The sequence below is a fragment of the Erpetoichthys calabaricus genome, chromosome 9, assembly GCF_900747795.2.
Source record: "Erpetoichthys calabaricus chromosome 9, fErpCal1.3, whole genome shotgun sequence".
Taxonomy (NCBI): Eukaryota; Metazoa; Chordata; class Cladistia; order Polypteriformes; family Polypteridae; genus Erpetoichthys; species Erpetoichthys calabaricus.
In genome coordinates this window covers 43,453,206-43,476,931 of record NC_041402.2, presented here as the reverse complement: position 1 = coordinate 43,476,931, position 23,726 = coordinate 43,453,206, and the positions used below count along the sequence as shown (strand labels likewise).

The window sequence follows — 23,726 nt, the reverse complement described above, 5'->3', positions numbered from 1 at the left end:
AAGACATGTGGAGACCATGCCAACTTCACACAGGAAACAGCGAGGTGCAGGATGTTTCAAGACTAAATGACTGAAGTAGCAGGGCTAACAACTCTGTTACCATGTTGGCCAAGTAAAATTAATTTGTCAAGTTAATAATTTTTTTCATTGCTTAGGCAGCCATCAAATTAGAGCCCTCAAATAAAACAAGTTAATTTGTCACTTAATACCAGATTGAAAATGTGCTTAAAAAATTACCCTGATCAATGCTGTAACATATGCCTCAAAACAGGGACATATACCCTAAGTTCTTGTCTATAAGCCGGACTCATGTATTAGCCGGAGACCAAAAATCATACGAATTTTTAAAATAAAATCGTATCATAGATAAGCCGGACTCATGGATAAGCCGAACGTACTATAACCTATAACTAATAGAAGGGAGGGAGGTCAGTGGTCTCACTCGCGCCCATTTAATTTCTTTAAGGGGGGAGAGAGTGTGAGATATTGCCGTCTCTCTCACTCCCCGCATGGCGCGGTTGGAGCGGCCGGAGCGCGTTCTTTCTGCTCTGGGCGTCGCCGAGTCAACACGAGCGCGTAGCGGTCATTTAAATTGTGATTTTATATGTAAGCATATTTAAATATATATCGCGGATTTCTGCGGACAATGGGTCTTTTAATTTCTGGTACATGCTTCCTCAGTTGGTTTGCCCAGTTGATTTCATACAAGGGACGCTATTGGCAGATGGCTGAGAAGCTACCCGGCTTACTGTTCTCTCTCTCTCTTGCGCTGACTATCTGTGATCCTGACGTATGGGGATTGAGCAGGGGGTCTGTTTGCACACCTAGACGATACGGACGCTCGTCTAAAAATGCTGAAAGATTATCTTCACTTTGCTATCTTTTGTAAAGCTGATTCCTGAAAAGACATGCTGCACAGTGCTTCGCATACTTAAAAGCTCGAAGGGCACGTATTGATTTTTGACTGAAAAACAAACTCTCCCTCTCTCTCTCTTTGTCTGCTCCTGACGGAGGGGGTGTGAGCTGCCGCCTTCAACAGCTTTGTGCCGCGGTGCTTCGCATACTTAAAAGCCAAACAGACATATTGATTTGTTTGCTTCACTCCTTTGAAGAGGAAGATATGTTTGCATTCTTTTAATTGTGAGACGGAACTGTCATCTCTGTCTTGTCATGGAGCACAGTTTAAACTTTTGAAAAAGAGACAAATGTTTGTTTGCAGTGTTTGAATAACGTTCCTGTCTCTCTACAACCTCCTGTGTTTCTGCGCAAATCTGTGACCCAAGCATGACAATATAAAAATAACCATATAAACATATGGTTTCTACTTCGCGGATATTCTTATTTCGCGGGTGGCTCTGGAACGCAACCCCCGCGATGGATGTATAAGCCGGACTTATGTATAAGCCGATATTCTATTTTTTCATTTTCACAACTTTTTTCCTTAGATAAGCCGCGGCTTATTGACAAGAACTTAGGGTATTAATAATAACTTAATGACTGATTGATGGAATCTGCTTCTAGTACAGAAATCAAAAACCGAAATATGTTGGCATTTGCACTTACTGGCAAGAAGCTAGCATCTCTGAAAGCAGCCTGTAGCTGTGCCCTGTCACAACACTTTTTGTCAAAGAACCATGAAAACATACGTTCAGGATATGCATTCACCAAAACTGATGAAAAAAAACTTTTCCCCTCTCCCAAATTACATTACATAAATTGTACAGGAAGAAATGGCTTTTGATTTATCAAGGAAACATGCATTATTTAGTGAGAGATGAGCCCATTTCGTTTATTTCACAAAGATACACCTGAGGCTAATACTTTTTTCTTTTAGGTTAAAAATCTTATGAATCTACTTACCGAACCTCTTCTCCAGCAAAATCAAACACTTTTGTGATGGTGATTTTTGATGGCTCTTTTGATGGCTCAAAAACTTCCTTTGTTTTATTACCTTCATGATGCTGGTCAGGAATTATCTGCCAGAAGAATTTGACACAATAGGTAAGTAAAATATGCCATTTAAATATAAAAAGTTTCACTCTGTCTCTATAGAGAAAAATCAATTGTGAATTTAATCTAAAATAAAATCAACATACTAAAATGTAAAGATTGTGTAAATGAAAACTCTTTTTATTGCCCAGAACCATTGTAAGGATTCAAATTACTAAATATAAATATTAAAAAGGCATTATTAATAAAACTGAAAGAAGAGGGGGTGGTAGTTACACAAAGGATGAATATGATAAATAAGTAAGTATTTGTGCACAACACTACTAACTAGTGCTGGGCGGTATACCGGTTCATACCGAAAACCTTTTTTTTATTTTTGTTATGTTATGGATTTTTCTTATACCGCAACACTGGTTTAAAATTGCCTGAACAACATTCAGAACGTGGCGCTGCGGGAAACTGTTTAAGGGGGACCTTTTTCACTGCTACACTGGTGTTGCGCTGGGGCTTTTTTTTTTTCATTGCTACACCGCTAAACACAGAGTACATGTGGTACAGTAATCCCTCGCTACTTCGCGGTTCACTTTTCGCGGATTCACATGTAAGCATATCTAAATATATAATGCGGATTTTTCACTGCTTCGCGGGTTTCTGCAGACAATGGGTCTTTTTACTTCTGGTATTTGCTTCCTCAGTTGGTTTGCCCAGTTGATTTCATACAAGAGATGCTATTGGCGGATGGCTGAGAAGCTACCCAATCAGAGCATGCAGTTAAGTTCCTGTGTGCTGCTGATTGGCTCAGCGACGGAGTGCTGCATTAACCAGGAAGTCTCATCTCACTCATTCAGCATTAACGTGCTCTTGCTACTGCATTCAGGGGATTACCACCTTCATCGTCATCATTTTTACTGCGCAGCATATTCATCACCATCATCACGGCATATATAGCTACGTGTACTTCGCTATACAGTAAGTGTAAACTTATCTACCGATTTCATATTGCTTAGCAGTTGTCCCTTTTATTAATAGAGTAAAGGGTGGGTTGTAAACAATACAGGGAGGGTTTAAAAACGTCCAAATACACGTTAAATAATTAAATAAATATGGTGTTCCTACTTTGCGGAAATTCAGTTATCGCGGTCGGCCTTGGAACCTATCTCCCGCGATAAGTGAGGGATTACTGTAGTGGAGGAATTACCGGGTGAAAATGGACAGAGAACATTCTGAAACTGAAGCTGTAGCAGACGATAAAGTTGAAAATGATGACACAGAAGAACTTTTGCTGGAAAAAGGAGTCATGCCTTTTGTCTGGAGATACCTTGGATTTAAAGGGTCGGATGTGGACCATTATGTTCAAATTTGTGAATACTGTTTCTATACTACGGGATAATACTGCAAGCCAAGTTGTACTTGTTTTATTTTTTTCAATACTGTGTAATGTACCTGGGTACTGTGTAATAGTGTGACGACATGTTGACTTTATTCTTGACATTTCTGCTTTATTCTCGCCGTTTGTCGAGATTAAATTCGACATGTCGACTTTATTCTCGGAATTTGTTATTAAAGTAGAGCATCGTAAACTAAACTTCATCTTAAAATGAATATTTAATTTACTAGATTTTCTCAAACCCAGTCATACGTTATGTAATATATTAAATGCTTTGTGTTAAGTGTTCCCGGAGCCTTATTAAATCTCTACTGCTTCTTGAACTGACTTCCTCTTACACTGAGAGGAGGCGCAGTCAGCACACAGAATACATTAATTTCATGATATTCCTGCTCCCTGAACATTTAGAATGCTAACATAAATACTTGATATAATTGTCATGATGAAATGCATTAAAGTATGTATTAATCATGTGGGGGCACGGTGGCATGGAGGTTGCACTGCTGCCTCACAGCAATGGGGTCCCGGGTGTACCCTGCTTGTGGGGTTTTGTTATGCTATATTAACCCTGCTAGTGTATGTATTGCTTGTATTCACCCTGCGATGTGCTTGAGCCACGTTCAGGATTTGCTCCTGCCTCGCACACAATGCTTACTGGGATGGGCGCAATCCTGAATGGATGGCATAATTAAACATGTATAAACGAAGATTTTTTTAAAGTTCTGAACACTCCGTGGTCTAAGTTTATAACTACGTATAATTTTCACAAAGACATTTATCGTGTGGTGATTGGTTATGTAGAGAAAGAAAAAGGAAAGACAGGAACTGCGGGTTTGGTACATCAGACAGACAGCACGCATGCAATAAAGAAAGCCCGCTCAGAAGAACATGCATTGAATTCTGTGTTCGTGTCTCCGACCACCACGGGGGTATTTTCCATACGTCGCTTAAATCATCCGAGATCAGATGCCTCATCTTGGATGAGTTTATGCCGGTGAAACTCATCCGGGATAAGTCAGTTTTTCAAACGCAGACGCGTGGTAGATTAGTCTAGCTGGATCTAATCATCCAAGATGAATGTGCACGCCCGTGCTGATTGAAAAGCCCATATATATTGAGTCTAGAAAACATGATCAGCAAGTCTTTGATAGGCTGTAACAAAATGACAAAAGAACGGGCGCATTTTTTTTTCACACAAGTGGAGCAGGACCTTTTATTCAAAGGACATGAAGAATTTCAAGATTTAATATGCACAAGGGGTAACACTGCAAAAGCAGCCCAAACCAGAAAAGGTGGCTGGCAAAAAGTAGCTGATAAATTAAACACGAAGTAGTGTTCATTGTACTTACTGAAAGCAGCGTTTCATTTCCTATGTGTCAGATTAATTATTATTTAATATGTTATAATTCCAGATCAAATGTGAGCACAAGGAGAACATGGGAACAGGTTAAAGTGAAGTACAAGAATATACTTCAAACTGGTAAATATTGGTATACAGTGATCCCTCGCTATATCGCGCTTCGCCTTTCGCGGCTTCACTCTATCGCGGATTTTATATGTAAGCATATTTAAATATATATCGCGGATTTTTTGCTGGTTCGCGGATTTCTGAGGACAATGGGTCTTTTAATTTCTGGTACATGCTTCCTCAGTTGGTTTGCCCAGTTGATTTCATACAAGGGACGCTATTGGCAGATGGCTGAGAAGCTACCCAACTTACTTTTCTTCTCTCTCTTGCGCTGACTTTCTGTGATCCTGACGTAGGGGGTGTGAGCAGGGGGGCTGTTCGCACACCTAGACGATACGGACGCTCGTCTAAAAATGCTGAAAGATTATCTTCACGTTGCTACCTTCTGTGTGCAGCTGCTTCCTGAAGCGCCATGCTGCACGGTGCTTCACATACTTAAAAGCTCAAAGGGCACGTATTGATTTTTCAGTTTGTTTTTCTCTGTCTCTCTCTCTCTCCCTGCTCCTGACGGAGGGGGTGTGAGCTGCCGCCTTCAACAGCTTTGTACCGGCGGTGCTTCGCATACTTAAAAACAAACAGCCCTATTGATTTGTTTGCTTTCCTCTGTGTTTCCTTTGAAGAGGAAGATATGTTTGCATTCTTTTAATTGTGAGACAGAACTGTCATCTCTGTCTTGTCATGGAGCACAGTTTAAACTTTTGAAAAAGAGACAAATGTTTGTTTGCAGTGTTTGAATAATGTTCCTGTCTCTCTACAACCTCCTGTGATTCTGCGCAAATCTGTGACCCAAGCATGACAATATAAAAATAACCATATAAACATATGGTTTCTACTTCGCGGATTTTCTTATTTCGCGGGTGGCTCTGGAACGCAACCCCCGCGATGGAGGAGGGATTACTGTATAACTATTTAAAGAATTGTTGACATAATCACATATAATATAAAAAACATTAATTTTAAAGCTAATAAGAAGGCAGACAAGCAAAAAACAGGTGGAGGTCCACGCGGTCCAGACCTAACCCCTGCAGAACAGTTGGCTATCCAGCAAAATGCTCATCGCCCTGTTTCTGAGGGCATTCTGTGGGGAAGCTCCTCCCCAGAACGAGTGGCAGGATGCAGTGGTCACTTCATTTTAGGTAAAGGACGGTCGTTGCATATATTTCTCCTCAATGTGTGCCATAGTTATGTTCCATATAGCTCTCTTTTTTTTGTTGCATCTGTTGCAGGGAATGTCATATCCCTAGAACTTGTGTCTGACCAATGAGATATTGACGAAGGTCAATTATTTGATGAAGCCACTGTGTCTGATTATTCATCAGGAGGAGAGGTACATTTTCCAAATAATGTTTGATCAAACTCCACTGTGATCAGTCCCATGTGCCCCAATCACATTTGGAAATCCTGGGTAATGACAATGTTAGGCTGATTGTGAGATTCTTTATGGAACTGTGGGTGTTTTTGCCTGCGTATTACCTACCTGCAATGGCATGAAATGCCTCTTTTATTGTCTGCATGCGCAGATGTCCAGGAAACACTATGAAAACCCGAAGGAAATATTTCAGAGCCAAACAGACTTTACGAATTGCCTGGCAAACTGCACTTTTAGACTGATTTTTCGCATCGCCTACAGTACAGTAATCCCTCCTCGATCGCGGGGGTTGCGTTCCAGAACCCCCCGCGAAAGGTGAAAATCCGCGAAGTAGAAACCATATTTTATATGGTTATTTTTATATTGTCATGCTTGGGTCACAGATTTGCACAGAAACACAGGAAGTTGTAGAGAGACTGGAACTTTATTCAAACACTGCAAACAAACATTTGTCTCTTTTTCAAAAGTTTAAACTGTGCTCCATGACAAGACAGAGATGACTGTTCATGCAAACATATCTTCCTCTTCAAAGGAGTGCGCATCAAGAGCAGAGAATGTCAGAGAGAGAGAGAAAAGCAAACAAATCAATAGGGTTGTTTGGCTTTTAAGTATGCAAAGCACAGCGGCACAAAGCAGTTGCAATGAAGGCAGCAGCTCACACCCCCTCCGTCAGGAGCAGAGAATGTCAGAGAAAAACAAACAAGCAAAAATCAATACGTGCCCTTCGAGCTTTTAAGTATGCGAAGCACTGTGCAGCATGTCGCTTCACGAAGCAGCTGCACAGAAGGGAGCAACGTGAAGGTAATCTTTCAGCATTTTTAGACGAGCGTCCGTATCATCTAGGTGTGCGAACAGCCCCCCTGCTCACACCCCCTCCATCAGGAGCAGAGAATGTCAGAGCAAGAGAGAGAGAGAGAAAAGTAAGTTGGGTAGCTTCTCAGCCATCTGCCAATAGCGTCCCTTGTATGAAATCAACTGGGCAAACCAACTGAGGAAGCATGTACCAGAAATTAAAAGACCCATTGTCCGCAGAAATCCGCGAACCAGCAAAAAATCCGCGATATATATTTAAATATGCTTACATATAAAATCCGCGATAGAGTGAAGCCGCGAAAGTCGAAGCGCGATATAGCGAGGGATTACTGTATATAAAAAAAAGTGCTGCTTGCAAAAAACCTCAAAGCAATGCATACTGTCTGTGTGGTTGTGAGAGCCCGACTTTGCCTAGTTTGACTTCAAATATAAGGTGGTAATAAATCTTTGAGGTACAATATTCCCCCTCAGCTAAAGCAGTATATTTCGAAAAGAATTTCCTCCGGGAGCAATAAAGGATCTTGCCGATCGCGCAAAACATTCTCTATATGAAATTCTCTTCTTATAATTTGCGCACCGATATCAATTGGTTGCTCATTCATGAACGGTGAAGCCATGACTGAATGAATTCCACGCACAGTCACTGATTAAGTGTGTGAGCTAATCCTTGTTTACACAGAACAAACCTGCTCCTTACAGGTTTGAGGACTTGGATGTACTGCTATGACAACACATCCAGCAAGAGTTTCGAAAAACCGACAGATCCAGGATCATGCCAAATCGTCAACAATTACATCTGGCTAAACGAGTAATCCACGTATGAAAAATACCCCCCACATCACAAACCCAATATTTACACACTAAGCTAAACCTGTGTGATACCCATTCATACATCCAGTTTTTTGGAGCCTCGTCACACCTGCCATAAAATTCTCTACACTGAACGTACACCTGGGGACCCCTTACTGTGAGGGAGCAGCACTACCGTGCATGTTTAATACCTGCTTTAATGCATTTCATCATGAAAATTTATCTTAGCATTCTACATTTTCAGAGAGCAGGAATATCATGAAGTGAATGTATTCTGTGTGGCGATTGCTGCCGGCGCCTCCTCTTAGTGTAGAGGAAGTCAGTTTAAGAAGCGCGTACAGCAATTAACAACTGGGTTGGGGAACACTTAACACAAAGCATTTAATGTGCTACATTAACTTATGATGGGATTTGAGAAAATCTAGTAAATTAAACATTGATTTTAGGATGAAGTTTAGTTTACTACATTCTACTTTAATGACAAAATAAACTAGGAGAATAAACTGGAAATGTTGACTTTAATCTCGACATATAGTTTTTTTTTCTTCACTGTGGCCCTAATACGCTTCCGTAGGGCTGTACCACAAATAGCATTATAAATGCAAGTTGCAGTTTTATTATTTATGTATATAGCTTAGCTTGAAACAAGGTCCATATTAATGCAGTTTGCCTTAATGATGGTTCAGTTGGTAAAGATGTCATCACCAAGTTGCACTTGTTTTATTTTATTTTAATTTGGTGAATACTGTGTAATGCACCTAGGCTTGAAGTTTTGAAGTAATAGTATTATTACTGGAAGTTGCACTATTATGTATTGTATTATTATTTATTAGATAGATAGATAGATAGATACTTTATTAATCCCAATGGGAAATTAGTTTAAATATTATGCAGTTTAATGATGGTAAAGTTGTTTAAAAAGTCACTTTAACGTGTCAGTGGACAGAGATTGTTAACATTAACAAAGTGTAGTTGGTTTACAAAAAATATTTACTATTTATTCCTTTTCTAAGACATGTTCAGTGCAATACAACTTTTGACAAGCACCTCTGGATATTTGACTAAGTCGAAATGCCTCTTTGGATGGTCGAACATATGTTGTCAAATTTTTAGTTTAAGTCGTTTGCAAAATTTGTTCAATAAAAAGGTTTTATATTTTGTCTGCAACTGTCATGCAATGTGATTCCTTCTCTTCATTAGTGCCACCCCCTTGAGAACTATCACTTAATGGGGCCATGCAAACCTGTATTAATACTTGTGTGCATATCAAAATGCTTTTTGTACAATGTACAATTCTCATGACAGTGGAATAGGTTATTCTTAACCACATTTTCCACTGCAATTACTGGCTAACATCCACTCATGCATGGGAAAAAAATACCATCCAATACCGTGAAACCGGTATAAATTTGAAAAATACCGTGATATAGAATTTTGGTCATACCACCCAGCACTACTGGTAGCATACTAAAAACAAGCCACCTTCCTTCCACATATAACAAATGTACCTGGACCATATCATCGCTCACTATGGAATATGTGCAGGTTTCAACAAAAGCAATTCAGTCAAGTAGAACCCATCAATTTCAATTCAGAGTCCAAAATGATCAAATAAAAAAAAAAAATAAAAAAACACACACAACACTTAATGGTGTTTGAGAATCAATGTGCTGTCATGTTTCTATTATTTTGACAGTTTTCCTCTCTGTCATAATGATATATCCAGGTTCCATCCCCAGTTTTAAAAGCTTTTAAGGTTCTCTCAGACTAAAATCATTACCTCAAGATTTAACTTAGAACACTAGATTTGGTAATGCTTCATTTCAGGGAATGTATAAAGACCAAGCTTATGTTTAACTGTTCATGAAGAGTGAATTCAACTGATCCATAACGAATTCTTGATGAGGCTTCTATTTCACACACTACCATGCTTTGATTTTCCATTACAATTCACTCCACAGTGGTGTCATTTTTAAAAGAAATCATACCACAGCATACTTTTATAGACTGCTGTAACAATCTGGAGGTGCGAGAGATGGAGGAACAGACTTGACACTCTGTGCAATGCTGGTGGTAATTGGCCCTTAGGAGGACCACTGGTTTCTACTGCAACTCGGTCCTCTAACTTCTTTATTCACCACTTCTCAATGTGATTCAGGCCTTCTGTGGCTCCACCAGCTTCCACCTGCTTTGTTCCTATGTCTGCATGTAAACAACTCCATCTGCTTTTATGGCCAGCTTCTCCAGGTAGCCCCACCCCTTCAGACAGTTCACAGCCATCTGTGTCCATCTCAGGTCTGGACAAATTATGCTACACTGCTCTCTTCTCGCCATCAAGGGTAATGCAAAGTCTGTCCACCAGGATATTTGAGGAGTGCGAGGTGACATAGTCTCCCCGGCCTGAAGTCGGCCCTTGTGAGTGTAGTTGAGGGGTACACCATTGTTAAGTGTTAAACCAGTCCTCTCCCTTTTTCCCCACTAATGTAATGACCTGGGTGTGTGAAAGACAGAGGAATGGACTTAGCAGTCCAAGCAAAGCTGCTGGCATTTGGGCCTTCTTCTAAAGGTAGCTATACCCACTACCTCCTTTATCAGCCACTCCTTGACATGGTTCAGGTCTTCTGATTCACACAGCCCTGGCTGCTTTTTCCCTTTGCCCACATATACACACTGCCAGTCTCGTCTCACTTTGATCACCCTGGTTCAGAGGCAACCCATTTGCCACACTTTCCTTTAGCTCCACGAGCCATCCCAAGGCGAGGGTTTAAACCTGTGGCTCACCAGAAGTCATGCACAGAGGAAGATTGATCTAGCAGTGGAAAGAGATGTCTGAAGTGTTCTTGAAGTGCTGTGTCTGCACACACATCCCCCATCCTTGTTAGGAACTGCTTTTATGGCCAGCTTTTCCAGGTAGCCCCATCCCTTCTGCCAGTGACAGCCACCTGAGGAACATGTCCCTCTCAGCTCCAGAACAAGGACACTACACTGTCCTCCTCTCAAAACTCTTATTATCAAAGGTAATGCAAAGTCCATCCACAAATATATTCAAGGATTATGAGGTTATATGGTCTGCCCAGCCTTAAGCAAGCCATTGTAAATGTGGTTAAGGGGTCCACCACTATAGTGACCTAGGGGTCTTAGCACTTGGTGCAAAACTAGTGATCATTGGCCTTTACAAGGACTGATGGTTTCTTTTGTGACTGGACCTGCATCATTTGCTCCCCAACACGGATCAGGTCTTGCAAGGATTCACATGCTCCTGGCAGCCTTGTCCAGGTGCCTGCAAATACATGCCTCCAGCTGCACCTCACTCCGCACACATTGGGTCAGAGACAACACATATGCCATACTTTCCCAGAGTTTTGTGAGCCAACCCCAGGCCACCGTTCAAACACAAGGCTGTTTTGCAGTCATGGACCCAGGCTTACAGACTTAGCACAGAGAGACGCATCCTATGTGCTTCTTGAAATGCTGTGTCTGCTCTCCACCCTTCCACAATCCCAGGAGCTACTTTAATGGCCAGGTACTCCAAGTACTCACAATCCTTCCGACAGTCCTAAGCAACCTTAGCAACAAGTCCCTATCAGATCTGGAAGGAAGATGCTACACTATTCTCTGACAGGGGACTTGTTCTTGTATATGGCAACTACATGAGAATGAATTATTGAAAGTGCATTCTTCTTTATCATTAGAAATGCACGGATAGCATGAAACTTGGTTTTGCTGGTTTTGGCTTCCATGTTAACATGGTTCTGAAACCAGAAACATACTTTACAGCACCACTTCTAACTGCTAAGTTTATAATTATGGTAAACATACTAAGACTGAATCATTGTTGTTGTCCCCTTTAAGACAATGTATCTTCCTTGTGGGTATACAATGATGATGATGTTAGTTTTTGATGTTTGTATTGCAGTCTCCCCTCCTTTAACCGCCACCTTATCATGGTGGAGGGGTTTGCGTGTCCCAATGATCCTAGGAGCTCTGTTGTCCGGGGCTTTATGCCCCTGGTAGGGCCACCCAAGGCAAACTGGTCCTAGGTGAGAGATGAGACAAAGAGTGGTTCAAACCTTCTATGATGAATGAAAACTTTGGACGGCGTTTTCCCTTGCCTGGACGTGGGTCACCGGGGCCCCCCTCTGCAGCCAGGCCTGGAGGTGGGGCTCGATGGCGAGCGCCTGGTGGCCGGGCCTGAACCCATGGGGCTCGGCCGGGCACAGCCCAAAGAGGCAACGTGGGTCCCCCTTTCCCATGGGCTTACCACCTATGGGAGGGGCCAAGGAGGTCGGGTGCAGTGTGAGTTGGGTGGTGGCCGAAGGCGGGGACCTTGGCGGTCCGATCCTTGGCTACAGAAGCTGGCTCTTGGGACGTGGAATGTCACCTCTCTGAAGGGGAAGGAGCCTGAGCTAGTGCGCAAGGTTGAGAGGTTCCGGCTAGATATAGTCGGACTCACCTCGACACACAGCTTGGACTCTGGAACCAATCTCCTTGAGAGGGGCTGGACTCTCTACCACTCTGGAGTAGCCCCCGGTGAGAGGCTCCGAGCGGGTGTGGGTATACTTATTGCCCCCCCGACTTGGAGCCTGTTCATTGGGGTTTACCCCGGTAGATGAGAGGGCAGCCTCCCTCCGCCTTCAGGTGGGGGGACGGGTCCTAACTGTTGTTTGTGCGTATGCACCGAACAGCAGTTCGGAGTACCCACCCTTTTTGGAGTCCCTGGAGGAGGTGCTAGAGGGCATACCTTCTGGGGACTCCCTCGTTCTGCTGGGAGACTTCAATGCTCACGTGGGCAATGACAGTGAGACCTGGAAGGGCGTGATTGGGAGGAATGGCCCCCCCCAGTCTGAACCCGAGCGGTGTTTTGTTATTGGACTTCTGTGCTCGTCACGGATTGTCCATAATGACCACCATGTTCAAGCATTGGGGTGTTCATATGTGCACTTGGCACCAGGACACCCTAGGCCTCAGTTCGATGATCGACTTTGTGGTCGTGTCATCGGACTTGCGGCCACATGTCTTGGGACACTCGGGTGAAGAGACGGGCGGAGCTGTCAACTGATCACCACCTGGTGGTGAGTTGGCTTCGATGGTGGGTGAGGATGCCGGTCAGGCCTGGTAGGCCCAAACGTGTTGTGAGGGTCTGCTGGGAATGTCTGGCAGAGCCCCCTGTCAGAAGTAGCTTCAACTCCCACCTCCAGCAGAACTTCGACCATGTCCCGAGGGAGGTGGGGGACATTGAGTCCGAATGGGCCATGTTCCATGCCTCTATTGTTGAGGCAGTGGACCGGAGCTGTGGCTGTAAGGTGGTCGGTGCCTGTCGTAGCAGCAATCCCCGAACCCGTTGGTGGACACCGGCGGTGAGGGAAGCCATCAAGCTGAAGAAGGAGTCCTACAGGACCCTTTTGTCCTGTGGGACTCTGGAGGCAGCTGATAGCCGCATTCCGCTTGGCCTGCCGGTACCTTCGGTGGTTGCTGAGGCAAAAACTCGGGCATGGGAGGAGTTTGGGGAGGCCATGGAGAACGACTTTCGGATGGCTTCGAGGAGATTCTGGTCCACCGTCCGGCATCTCAGGAGGGGGAAGCAGTGCAGTGTCAACACTGCATATGGTGGTGATGGTGCACTGCTGACCTCGACTCGGGACATTGCGGGTCGGTGGGGGGAGTACTTCGAAGACCTCCTCAATCCCACTAACATGCCTTCCAATGAGGAAGCAGAGCCTGGGGACTCAGAGGTGGGCTCCCCCATCTCTGGGACTGAGGTCACCGAGGTGGTCAAAAAACTCCTTGGTGGCAAGGTCCCGGGGGTGGAGGAGATACGCCCGGAGTTCCTCAAGGCTCTGGATGTTGTAGGACTGTCTTGGTTGACACACCTCTGCAACATCGCATGGACATCAGGGACAGTGCCTCTGGATTGGCAGACCAGGGTGGTGGTCCCCCTCTTTAAGAAAGGGGACCGGAGGGTGTGTTCCAACTACAGAGGGATCACACTCCTCAGCCTCCCTGGAAAAGTCTATTCGGGGGTCCTGGAGAGGAGGGTCCATCGGATAGTCAAGCCTCGGATTCAGGAGGAACAGTGTGGTTTTCATCCTGGTCGCGGAACAGTGGACCAGCTCTACACCCTTAGCAGGGTCCTGGAGGGTGCATGGGAGTTTGCCCAACCAGTCTACATGTGTTTTGTGGACTTGGAAAAGGCATTCAACCGTGTCCCTCGGGGAATCCTGTGGGGGGTACTCCGAGAGTATGGGGTACCGGACCCCCTGATAAGGGCTGTTCGGTTCCTGTACGATTGGTGCCAGAGCTTGGTCCGCATTGCCGGCAGTAAGTCGAACCCGTTTTCAGTGAGAGTTGGACTCCGCCAGGGCTGCCCTTTGTCACCGATTCTGTTCATAACTTTTATGGACAGAATTTCTAGGCACAGCCAGGGCGTTGAGGGGGTCCGGTTTGGTGGACTCAGGATTGGGACACTGCTTTTTGCAGATGATGTTGTCCTGTTTGCTTCATCAGGCCGTGATCTTCAGCTCTCTCTGGATCGGTTCGCAGCCGAGTGTGAAGCGGTGGGGATGGGAATCAGCACCTATAAATCCGAGACCATGGTCCTCAGCCGGAAAAGGGTGGAGTGCCCTCTCAAGGTTGGTAGCGAGATCCTGCCCCAAGTGGAGGAGTTCAAGTATCTCGGGGTCTTGTTCACAAGTGAGGGAAGAAGGAAGCGTGAGATCGTCAGGTGGATCGGTGCGGCATCTGCAGTAATGCGGGCTCTGCATCGGTCTGTCGTGGTGAAAAAGGAGCTGAGCCGCAAGGCAAAGCTCTCAATTTACCAGTCGATCTATGTTCCTACCCTCACCTATGGTCATGAGCTATGGGTAGTGACCGAAAGAACGAGATCGCAAATACAAGCGGCTGAAAGGAGTTTCCTCCGCAGGGTGTCTGGGCTCTCCCTTAAAGATAGGGCGAGAAGCTCAGTCATCCGGGAGGGGCTCAGAGTAGAGCCGCTGCTCCTCCGCATCGAGAGGAGTCAGATGAGGTGGTTCGGGCATCTGATCAGGATGCCTCCTGGACGCCTCCCTGGCGAGGCGTTCCAGGCACGTCTAACCAGGAGAAGGCCCCGGGGAAGACCCAGGACATGCTGGAGGGACTATGTCTCCCGGCTGGCCTGGGAACGCCTCGGGATTCTCCCGGAAGAGCTAGAAGAAGTGGCCGGGGAGAGGGAAGTCTGGGCATCTCTGCTCAAGCTGCTGCCCCCGCGACCCGACCTCGGATAAGCGGAAGAGGATGGATGGATGGATGGTATTGCAGTCTGTCATTCAGTTAGTGTTTTTTTGCATTTTTGAAAGTAAGGTATTTCACATTCAAACTGGTGTGCTTATTGAAGACTAACACTGGTAGCAGAGGACAGCTGGGAATACAAAATACCTCCTGTTCTCGATGAAAAAAAACATCTTATGAAAGCTGGAAAAATGTACTTGAAATTTGAAGACAAGTAACTGGCTTGGAAAAGAAAAAGCAAGCGCTTGCTGTTGTACTGTCACTTACAGGCAGAGCAAGAGATACAGTGCTAGAAATACAGGCAGAAGACTTAATAAAGGCACTGGTATGGATAACTTAATTCAAATACTCAGTAGGGTATTTCTGGAGAAGGAAAAAGGCCGTGCTTATGAGGCATAGTCATCCTTTGATAATATAACGCAGGAAGGTTCAGTTTCAATGGCAGGTTACATTGTGGAGTTTGAACAACGTAATCGTATGTGGAAATACATGACTCTTCCAGATGCCGTATTAGCTTTCAACAGAGGTGGGTAGTAACGAGTTACATTTAATCCGTTACATTTACTTGAGTAACTTTTTAAAAAAAATTATACTTCTAAGAATAGTTCTACTGCACCATACTTTTTACTTTTACTTGAGTACATTTGTGAAGAAACGCTACTCTTACTCCGCTACATTGGGCAACACTTGAATTGTTACTTTTTTCCATTAGATACAGTACACTATATTTTTGCCACAGAGAATCCGCCAGTGCAGCTACTGCATGACTGCTTCACCAATCAGACGTACCAACAATAATCACAAGACTCCGTTTCACCAATGAGACATAGTAACAATAATCACATGGCTCCGTTTCACAAATCAGACGTAGCCATGCAGTCACATGACCACACACAAACTGTCGCATCCTAGCGGCACAAATTCCTCACAGACAGTGCACAGGGAAAGAAAGAAAGAATACTGTACATGAAAAATGAGAACCAACTCCTGCTGAAGCTTGACTATAACTTCACTGAGTGAAGAACAAGCACGTTTTAACCAAACATGCACAGACAGACAGTCAAGGTAAAGTGAGACTTCTTGTACGTGCACAAGCTGCCTTGTTCTAATGTTATTTTCTATCAGCTGTGCTATTTGGAGGGCAAGTGAATATGAAGTATTATACTGTCAGTGTACTGCAGGGGTGCCCACACTGTTTTCGGCTTGCGAGCTACTTTTAAAATGACCAGGTTGAAATGATCTACCTACATTAGTCACTACAGTATTTGGATTTAGTAATCTTCATGTGGGAAAAGGCTGACTCGTATAAATAAGTAGAGCCGAATAATACAGTCAAGGAGATAGCACATTTCCTCATGTTTGGATACTTTTCCTCCGTGAGTAAGTTCCAAAACTGTCCATGAGCCCCATACTTCAGCTGAATGTCATCCTTTAGTGTCAAAATCTCATCCTCCACTGTAGAGGAGTTTTAGGTGAAACAGTGTTGCAATTTTTGATGCGGGTGAATCACCCTCAACATCTTCCCTAAATGGATAGCACTTAAATGTAGCAATTGGCTCAAATAAAGCGGAGTCTTGAAACCGTCTGTCAAAGTCTGACAGATAATTTTCAATCTGTTCTGTGTAGCATATACTGTCAAGTTGCGCACATGCCTTCCATTGAGTCTCTAGCTCTGATGCGAGGTTTTGGATGTTTCCCAAATCAAGAAACTGCAGCTTTGAGGACAGATGTTGCATTTTTCGTTTGAAAGCATTAACTGAGCTAATCATATTGACCATGGTTTTCTGTTTTCCTTGCAGCTGTAAATTAAGCTCATTCAACATGTTGGTCAGATCGGGAAAAAAATGGCAAGTCTAGTGGTCATTGATCGTTATTAAGTTGCTTGTATTCTGCATGTTTAATGACAAGGAGAAACTCCTTTTTCTCCGGCCAGGGGTCTTGAAATCTCAGCAGGAATTTCTCCCTAGCCATCTGCCTCAATGAAGGCCTCCTTTATCATCTCTCCATCTTGGAAGAGACTTCTTATGCTTAATGATCAAGTAACTCACCCGGAACGATGCTTCGGTGTGTCTGCCTTTGCTTTTGAATTCAGCCGAGTGAAAAATGACGGCTGTCCAATTAACTGCGATTTTAGTTCCCCCTCTCTTCTCTTTCTCAGATCGCTTTTCAGAAGTCAGTTTCATAGTTTTTATGAACAGTTCGAAAGTGCCTTTCCATATTTTCCTTTTTTGGAACAGCAATGATAGATTGACAGATCAGACAAACACATTTCGATTGTGACATTGTGAGAAAAAAATCCTCTTCCAATTCCACATCCATAACCAACAATTTTTTTTTTTTTTTTAAATCCTGTCTTTAGTCAATATAAATTGGAAGGCTAACTAGATCACTTAGATAGCCGTAGCTCACGTGTTTGATTGTGCGTGCGGGATGACCAGTGTGTTAAAAGAAAAGAGATCTCAGACTGGCCACCCAGTTTGTCAGTCAAGTGGCAAATGCCATAGGGAGGATATATGATAGACTAACATTTAAAAAAAATTTTTTTTGAATGCAACGCGATCTACCTGCACTACCTTTCCGATCTACCGGTCGATCGCAATCAACGTATTGGGCACCCCTGGTGTACAGTATATCTTGTCAACTGTAAGTAGTTTGCACTGTTCAAACATACATATTATCTACTGTAGGTATTGGCTTCAAAAGCTTTGTTACGAAAAACTGAGATTTGGAACTTTGTTATTTGTACATCTTTATTTTTGTAAAGATGTTATTTATTTTTACTCATTTTTTATTTTATTATTTGTAAATAGCAGAATTTGCACATTATTTTATATTTTTGTCTGTCCTATTACAAAATTTCTAAAAAATAATTTATTATGATCAAAAAGTTACTCAGTACTTGAGTAGTCTTTTCACCAAGTAGTTTTTTATTCTTACTTGAGTAAATTTTTGGATGACTACTTTTTACTTCTACTTGAGTAATATTATTTTGAAGTAATGCTACTCTTACTGGAGTACAATTTTTGGCTACTCTACCCACCTCTGGCTTTCAAACTGCTAGCTAGCTAGATAGATAGATAGATAGCTAGATAGCTAGCTAGATACTTTATTAATCCCAATGGGAAATTCACATTCTTCAGCAGCAGCATACTGATACAATAAATAATATTAAATTAAAGAATGATAATAATACAGGTGAAAAAAACAGACAATAACTATGTATAATGTTAAATATTAACGTTTACCCCCCCTGGTGGAATTAAAGAGTCGCATAGTTTGGGGGAGGAACGATCTCCTCAATCTGTCTGTGGAGCAGGACAGTGACAGCAGTCTGTCACTGAAGCTGCTCTTCTGTCTGGAGATGACATTATTTAGTGGATGCAGTGGATTCTCCATAATTGATAGGAGCCTGCTGAGCGCCCTTCGCTCTGCCACAGATGTTAAACTGTCCAGCTCCATGCCAACAATAGAGCCTGCCTTCCTCACCAGTTTGTCCAGGCGTGAGGCGTCTTTCCTCTTAATGCTGCCTCCCCAGCACACCACTGCGTAGAAGAGGGCGCTCGCCACAACTGTTTGATAGAACATCTGCAGCATCTTATTGCAGATGTTGAAGGAAGCCAGCCTTCTAAGGAAGTATAACCGGCTTTGTCCTTTCTTGCACAGCGCATCAGTATTGGCAGTCCAGTCTAATTTATCATCCAGCTGCACTCCCAGATATTTATAGGTCTGCACCATCTGCACACAGTCACCTTTGATGATCACTGGGTCTATGAGGGGTCTGGGCCTCCTAAAATCCACCACCAGCTCCTTGGTTTTGCTGGTGTTCAGGTGTAGGTGGTTTGAGTCGGACCATTTAACAAAGTCATTGATTAGGTCCCTATACTCCTTCTCCAGCCCATTCCTGATACAGCCCACGATAGCAGTGTCATCAGCGAACTTTTGCACATGGCAGGACTCCGAGTTGTATTGGAAGTCCGATGTATATAGGCTGAACAGGACCGGAGAAAGTACAGTCCCTTGTGGCGCTCCTGTGTTGCTGACCACAATGTCAGACGTGCAGTTCCCAAGACGCACATACTGAGGTCTGTCTTTAAGATAGTCCACGATCCATGCCACTAGGTATGAATCTAATCCCATCTCTGTCAGCTTGTCCCTAAGGAGCAGAGGTTGGATTGTGTTGAAGGCGCTAGAGAAGTCTAGAAACATAATTCTTACAGCACCACTGCCTCTGTCCAAGTGAGAGAGGGATCGATGTAGCATATAGATGATGGCATCTTCCGCTCCCACCTTCTCCTGATATGCAAACTGCAGAGGGTCAAGGGCGTGTTGAACCTGTGGCCTAAGGTGGTGAAGCAGCAGCCTCTCCATGGTCTTCATCACATGTGATGTCAGAGCAACAGGCCGAAAGTCATTCAGCTCACTAGGACGTGATACCTTTGGGACTGGGGTGATACAAGATGTTTTCCAAAGCCTCGGGAATCTCCCCTGTTCCAGGCTCAGGTTGAAGATGCGCTGTAGAGGACCCCCCCAGCTCCGATGCACAGACCTTCAGCAGTCGTGGCGATACTCCATCTGGACCCGCTGCTTTGCTGGCACGAAGTCTCCTCAGCTCTCTGCTCACTTGCGCTGTTGTAATTATGGGTGGGGATGTCTTTCCTATGCTGGTATCAGCAGAAGGATGTGTGGAGGGTGCAGTACTCCGAGGTGAGAGTGAGAGTGGGTTAGGGTGGTCAAACCTGTTAAAAAAGTTGTTCATTTGGTTTGCTCTCTTCACGTCTCTCTCAATGGTGGCACCCCGCTTCGAGCTGCAGCCAGTGATGATCTTCATCCCATCCCACACTTCCTTCATGCTGTTATTCTGCAACTTCTGCTCCAGCTTTCTCCTGTACTGCTCCTTCGCCGCCCTGAGTTGGACTCGGAGTTCCTTCTGCACGCGCTTGAGCTCATGCTGATCACCGTCTTTAAAAGCCCTTTTCTTCTGATTCAAAAGGCCCTTGATGTCACTTGTAATCCATGGCTTGTTGTTAGCATAGCAGCGTACTGTTCTTACTGGAACTACAATGTCCATACAGAAGTTGATGTAGTCAGTAGTGCAGTCAACAACTTCCTCAATGTTCTCACTATGAGATCCCTGCAGGATATCCCAGTCTGTAGTTCCAAAACATTCTTTCAGAGTATTCTCAGCCTCCGGAGTCCACTTCCTGAATGAGCGTGTGGTTGTAGGTAGGACTCTAACTTTTGGTTTATAGCGAGGCTGAAGCAGAACCAGGTTATGATCTGCTTTCCCAAGCGCAGGCAGCGGGGTGGCGCTGTATGCGTCTTTAACGTTTGCATAAAGTAAATCAATAGTCTTATTTCCCCGGGTGTTACAGTGCACATACTGGGAGAATGCAGGTAAAGTTTTGTCCAGCGTCACATGGTTAAAGTCTCCAGCGATTAGCACAAGCGCCTCAGGGTGCTGCGTTTGTAACTTAGCAACAGCGGAATGGATGATGTCACTCGCTGACTCCTCGTCTGCCCGAGGAGGAATGTATACAATAACAACAATGACGTGTCCAAACTCTCTGGGCAAGTAGTAGAGACGTAAACTTACGGCCAACAGTTCGATATCCCTGCAGCAAGTGGAGATTTTGACGTTAACATGTCCAGAGTGACACCACCGTGTATTAACATAGAGAGCGAGTCCTCCTCCTTTGTGCTTACCACAGGTACTTGCATCTCTGTCCGCTCTAACTGTGCTAAACCCGGGTAGCTCCACGTTGGCATCTGGGATGGTGTTATTTAGCCAGGTTTCGCAAAAACACAACAAACTGCATTCTCTGTAGGTCCTTACATTTTTCACCAGCGCAGCCAGTTCGTCGATCTTATTTGAGATTGAGTTTACATTCCCCAGAATCACAGAAGGCACCGAAGGCTTGAAACGCCACTTTCTCGCAAGCCACTTCTTTTTTAGCTTAGTGCCGGCTCTGCTGCCACGATACCGCCTTCTTACCTCGTCGGGTAAATGTGGAACCACACCGGCACTGGCATTTGTTCTCAGCGCCCGAAGTTGAGTACTTGAATAGGCGAGTCTCGGCGTGTTAAAATCCATGCCCACGTTGTAAAAGTAAGTGTGTCCAGGGAAGGAATCCACATAAAATAAAGTAATAGGAGTGATCAATAAATAAACATAGAAAAATAAAAGTAGAAAAGTACACATACATATACAGTCATACACAGAGCTGCTGAAAAGGCTGCCACTCACGGCGGCGCCGGATGCACTGCTAGTGCTTGTCTAGAAATTAAAGGCAAACAGTTGGACCTAATTGCACGTTCAAGCTTAATATTTGCCTCAATGAAATCAGCATTAAAGCACATCTTCGGTGAGAAAATGGTGGTTGCCTGCTCTTCCACTGGGATGCAAATGAAACCTGATGCAGCTTATTGTATGGGTCAAAAACAAAATAGGTTGCGATATCAGAAGAACCATTCAAAACTGCCACTACCTGGTACAAATCCACTTGACAGGTTTGGCAGATGATTGAAGTGTACTGTATGTCACAGTAAGTTTCATTGGGCTAAAGACTGTCCGCATAAAAGTGAACAAGTGAAACTCAGAGGGAATTGTAAAAAAGGATGAACAATATAACGTTTCACTGTATTCAAATGAATCTGCCTCTGATGAGATTTTTGTTCTTGAATTTTTGGGATTTGCAGTAATTGACACTGTGTGCACTTAAAATGTTTGTGGGGAAAAGTGGCTTGATAGTTTTGTGAGTGAGCACAGTTAGAATTAAGTGGACAAGTTGATTGAAATACCAAGCTGTAGAGCTTTTAAATTTGGTGATGGAAAGATTGTACAGGCTAGTAAAAGAATTACAATTCTGGCTAAAGTTGGACACACCAAATCCAACATTGAAACGGAAGTGATCCCTTCAGATATTCCTTTGCTCTTAAGCAAAACATCTTTAAAAGGGAGCTGGAGCTGAGCTTGACATTGAAAATGACAGAGAAATAATGTTTAAACAGCCAATTAAAACTGAACTGACCACTTCTGGATATTATTATTGTATAAACATCCTAGATAAGGACAAGCATGTTGTATTTCATGAAAATATGAAACTTTGACAGTCACAGAACATATGACAAAAGAGCAGAAGCAAAAAAATAATGTTAAAGCTTCACAAGCATTTTGGGCATTCTTCAGTTGATAAAAGTACAGACACTGTTGCATAGTTCTGGTAATAAAGACACAGAATGCATATCTATGTTACAGTAAATTCTGAACACTTGTGAAACATACTTGAAGTACAGTAAGCATAAGTCTAAACCAACTGTGGGCTTGCCATTGGCCTCAAGTTATAATGAATGAGACTGTTGCTATGGACCTACATGAACTTCAACCAAATGGTATCTCCACATAATTGATCATTTCACACGTTTTAGTGCAGGAAGCATTATGACTTCAAAGAAACCTTGTGAAAGGCCAAAGGATTTATCCACACATAGATAAATATTCATGGACCACAGCAAAAAATATATAAAATATAACAACGAAGAAATGAGAGACATGGCTGAAAATTTTAATATAGAAATAAAGACAACAGCAGTGTAACAGCCCATGGAGTAACAGGCTTTTAGAAAGACACAACCAAATGCTAACAGAAATCCTTTTGAAGGTTAAAAAAGGTAATGCATGTGACTGGGAAACTGCATTAGACTGAGCACTCATTGCGAAGAATACTATACACAATGTACATGGCTATAGTCCATATCAACTAGTCTGTGGGCAAAACCCAACTTTGCCGTCTATACTAATTGATAAACCATCAGCCCTTGAAGGAACCACAATGAGTGTTTGGGTTGGACAGCATATTACAATTTTGAATGCAACTCAAAGCATTTGCAGAAGCTGAAGATTCTGACAGGATACATAGAGCTCTTCGAAAACATCTACACTCTATGGATGAGAAGTATAAGACTGGAGACAAATTATACTATAAACAAGTTGACAGTGCAGAATGGAAAGGTCCTGGGACCTCATGCAGAACGCTGTGCGTAGAATTCATACTAAAACTTGGCGTGCGGACAAAAGCGGAAATGTGCATACACACAAAAAAATCCAGATGCATAAATCTGTGCGTTCGGCAACTTCCACTCCATAAATCCTGGTCAGCGTGAAAAGTAACACAAGTGCACACGCCTGCTGCCACTCCTCAACTCCTCCCAGAATTAAGCCTCTTTGAATATGCAAATCAATATAAATAGCCCTTAAGCTCAGTGTTCTGTGAAAAGGCAATGGCAAAACCACAGGGGAAAATAGAAGAATTTTAGCAAATACCAAGTGGAAGCAAGGAAAAATGTACTATTTGTTGGTTTAAACAGTGGTATAAACACCAAAAGGAAGTTGATCGAGTGACAGTGTCGGAGAAACTCGAAAGCTCAAGTTCACAAAGTTGCATAGTGCCCGAAATAAAAAAAGTTGTCAGATATCAAAGTCGCCGTGAAAAGGCAAGTCGTAGCCCACCGTCTGAGTGTCATATGAAAGCTTATTAGGGTACAGAGAAAAAAAGAAAAAAAATAGGGACACAGTGGGGAAAAAAGCTTGAAATGTCAACTTTAATCTCAAAATTTCCACCTTAATCACGTAGTTTATTTTGTCATTAAAGTAGAACATCATAAACTTC

At 43.5% G+C, this 23,726-nt stretch overlaps 1 protein-coding gene across 1 annotated transcript in view; it reads right to left on the bottom strand.

The window, feature by feature from the left end:
* cfdp1 (craniofacial development protein 1) overlaps positions 1-23,726 on the bottom strand; it is a 134,290-nt gene that overhangs the window by 84,538 nt on the left and 26,026 nt on the right. Inside the window, exon 4 of the mRNA XM_028809395.2 lies at positions 1,861-1,976. Coding sequence (XP_028665228.1) covers positions 1,861-1,976 — 116 coding nt within the window. The remainder of the gene's footprint in view (positions 1-1,860; positions 1,977-23,726) is intronic.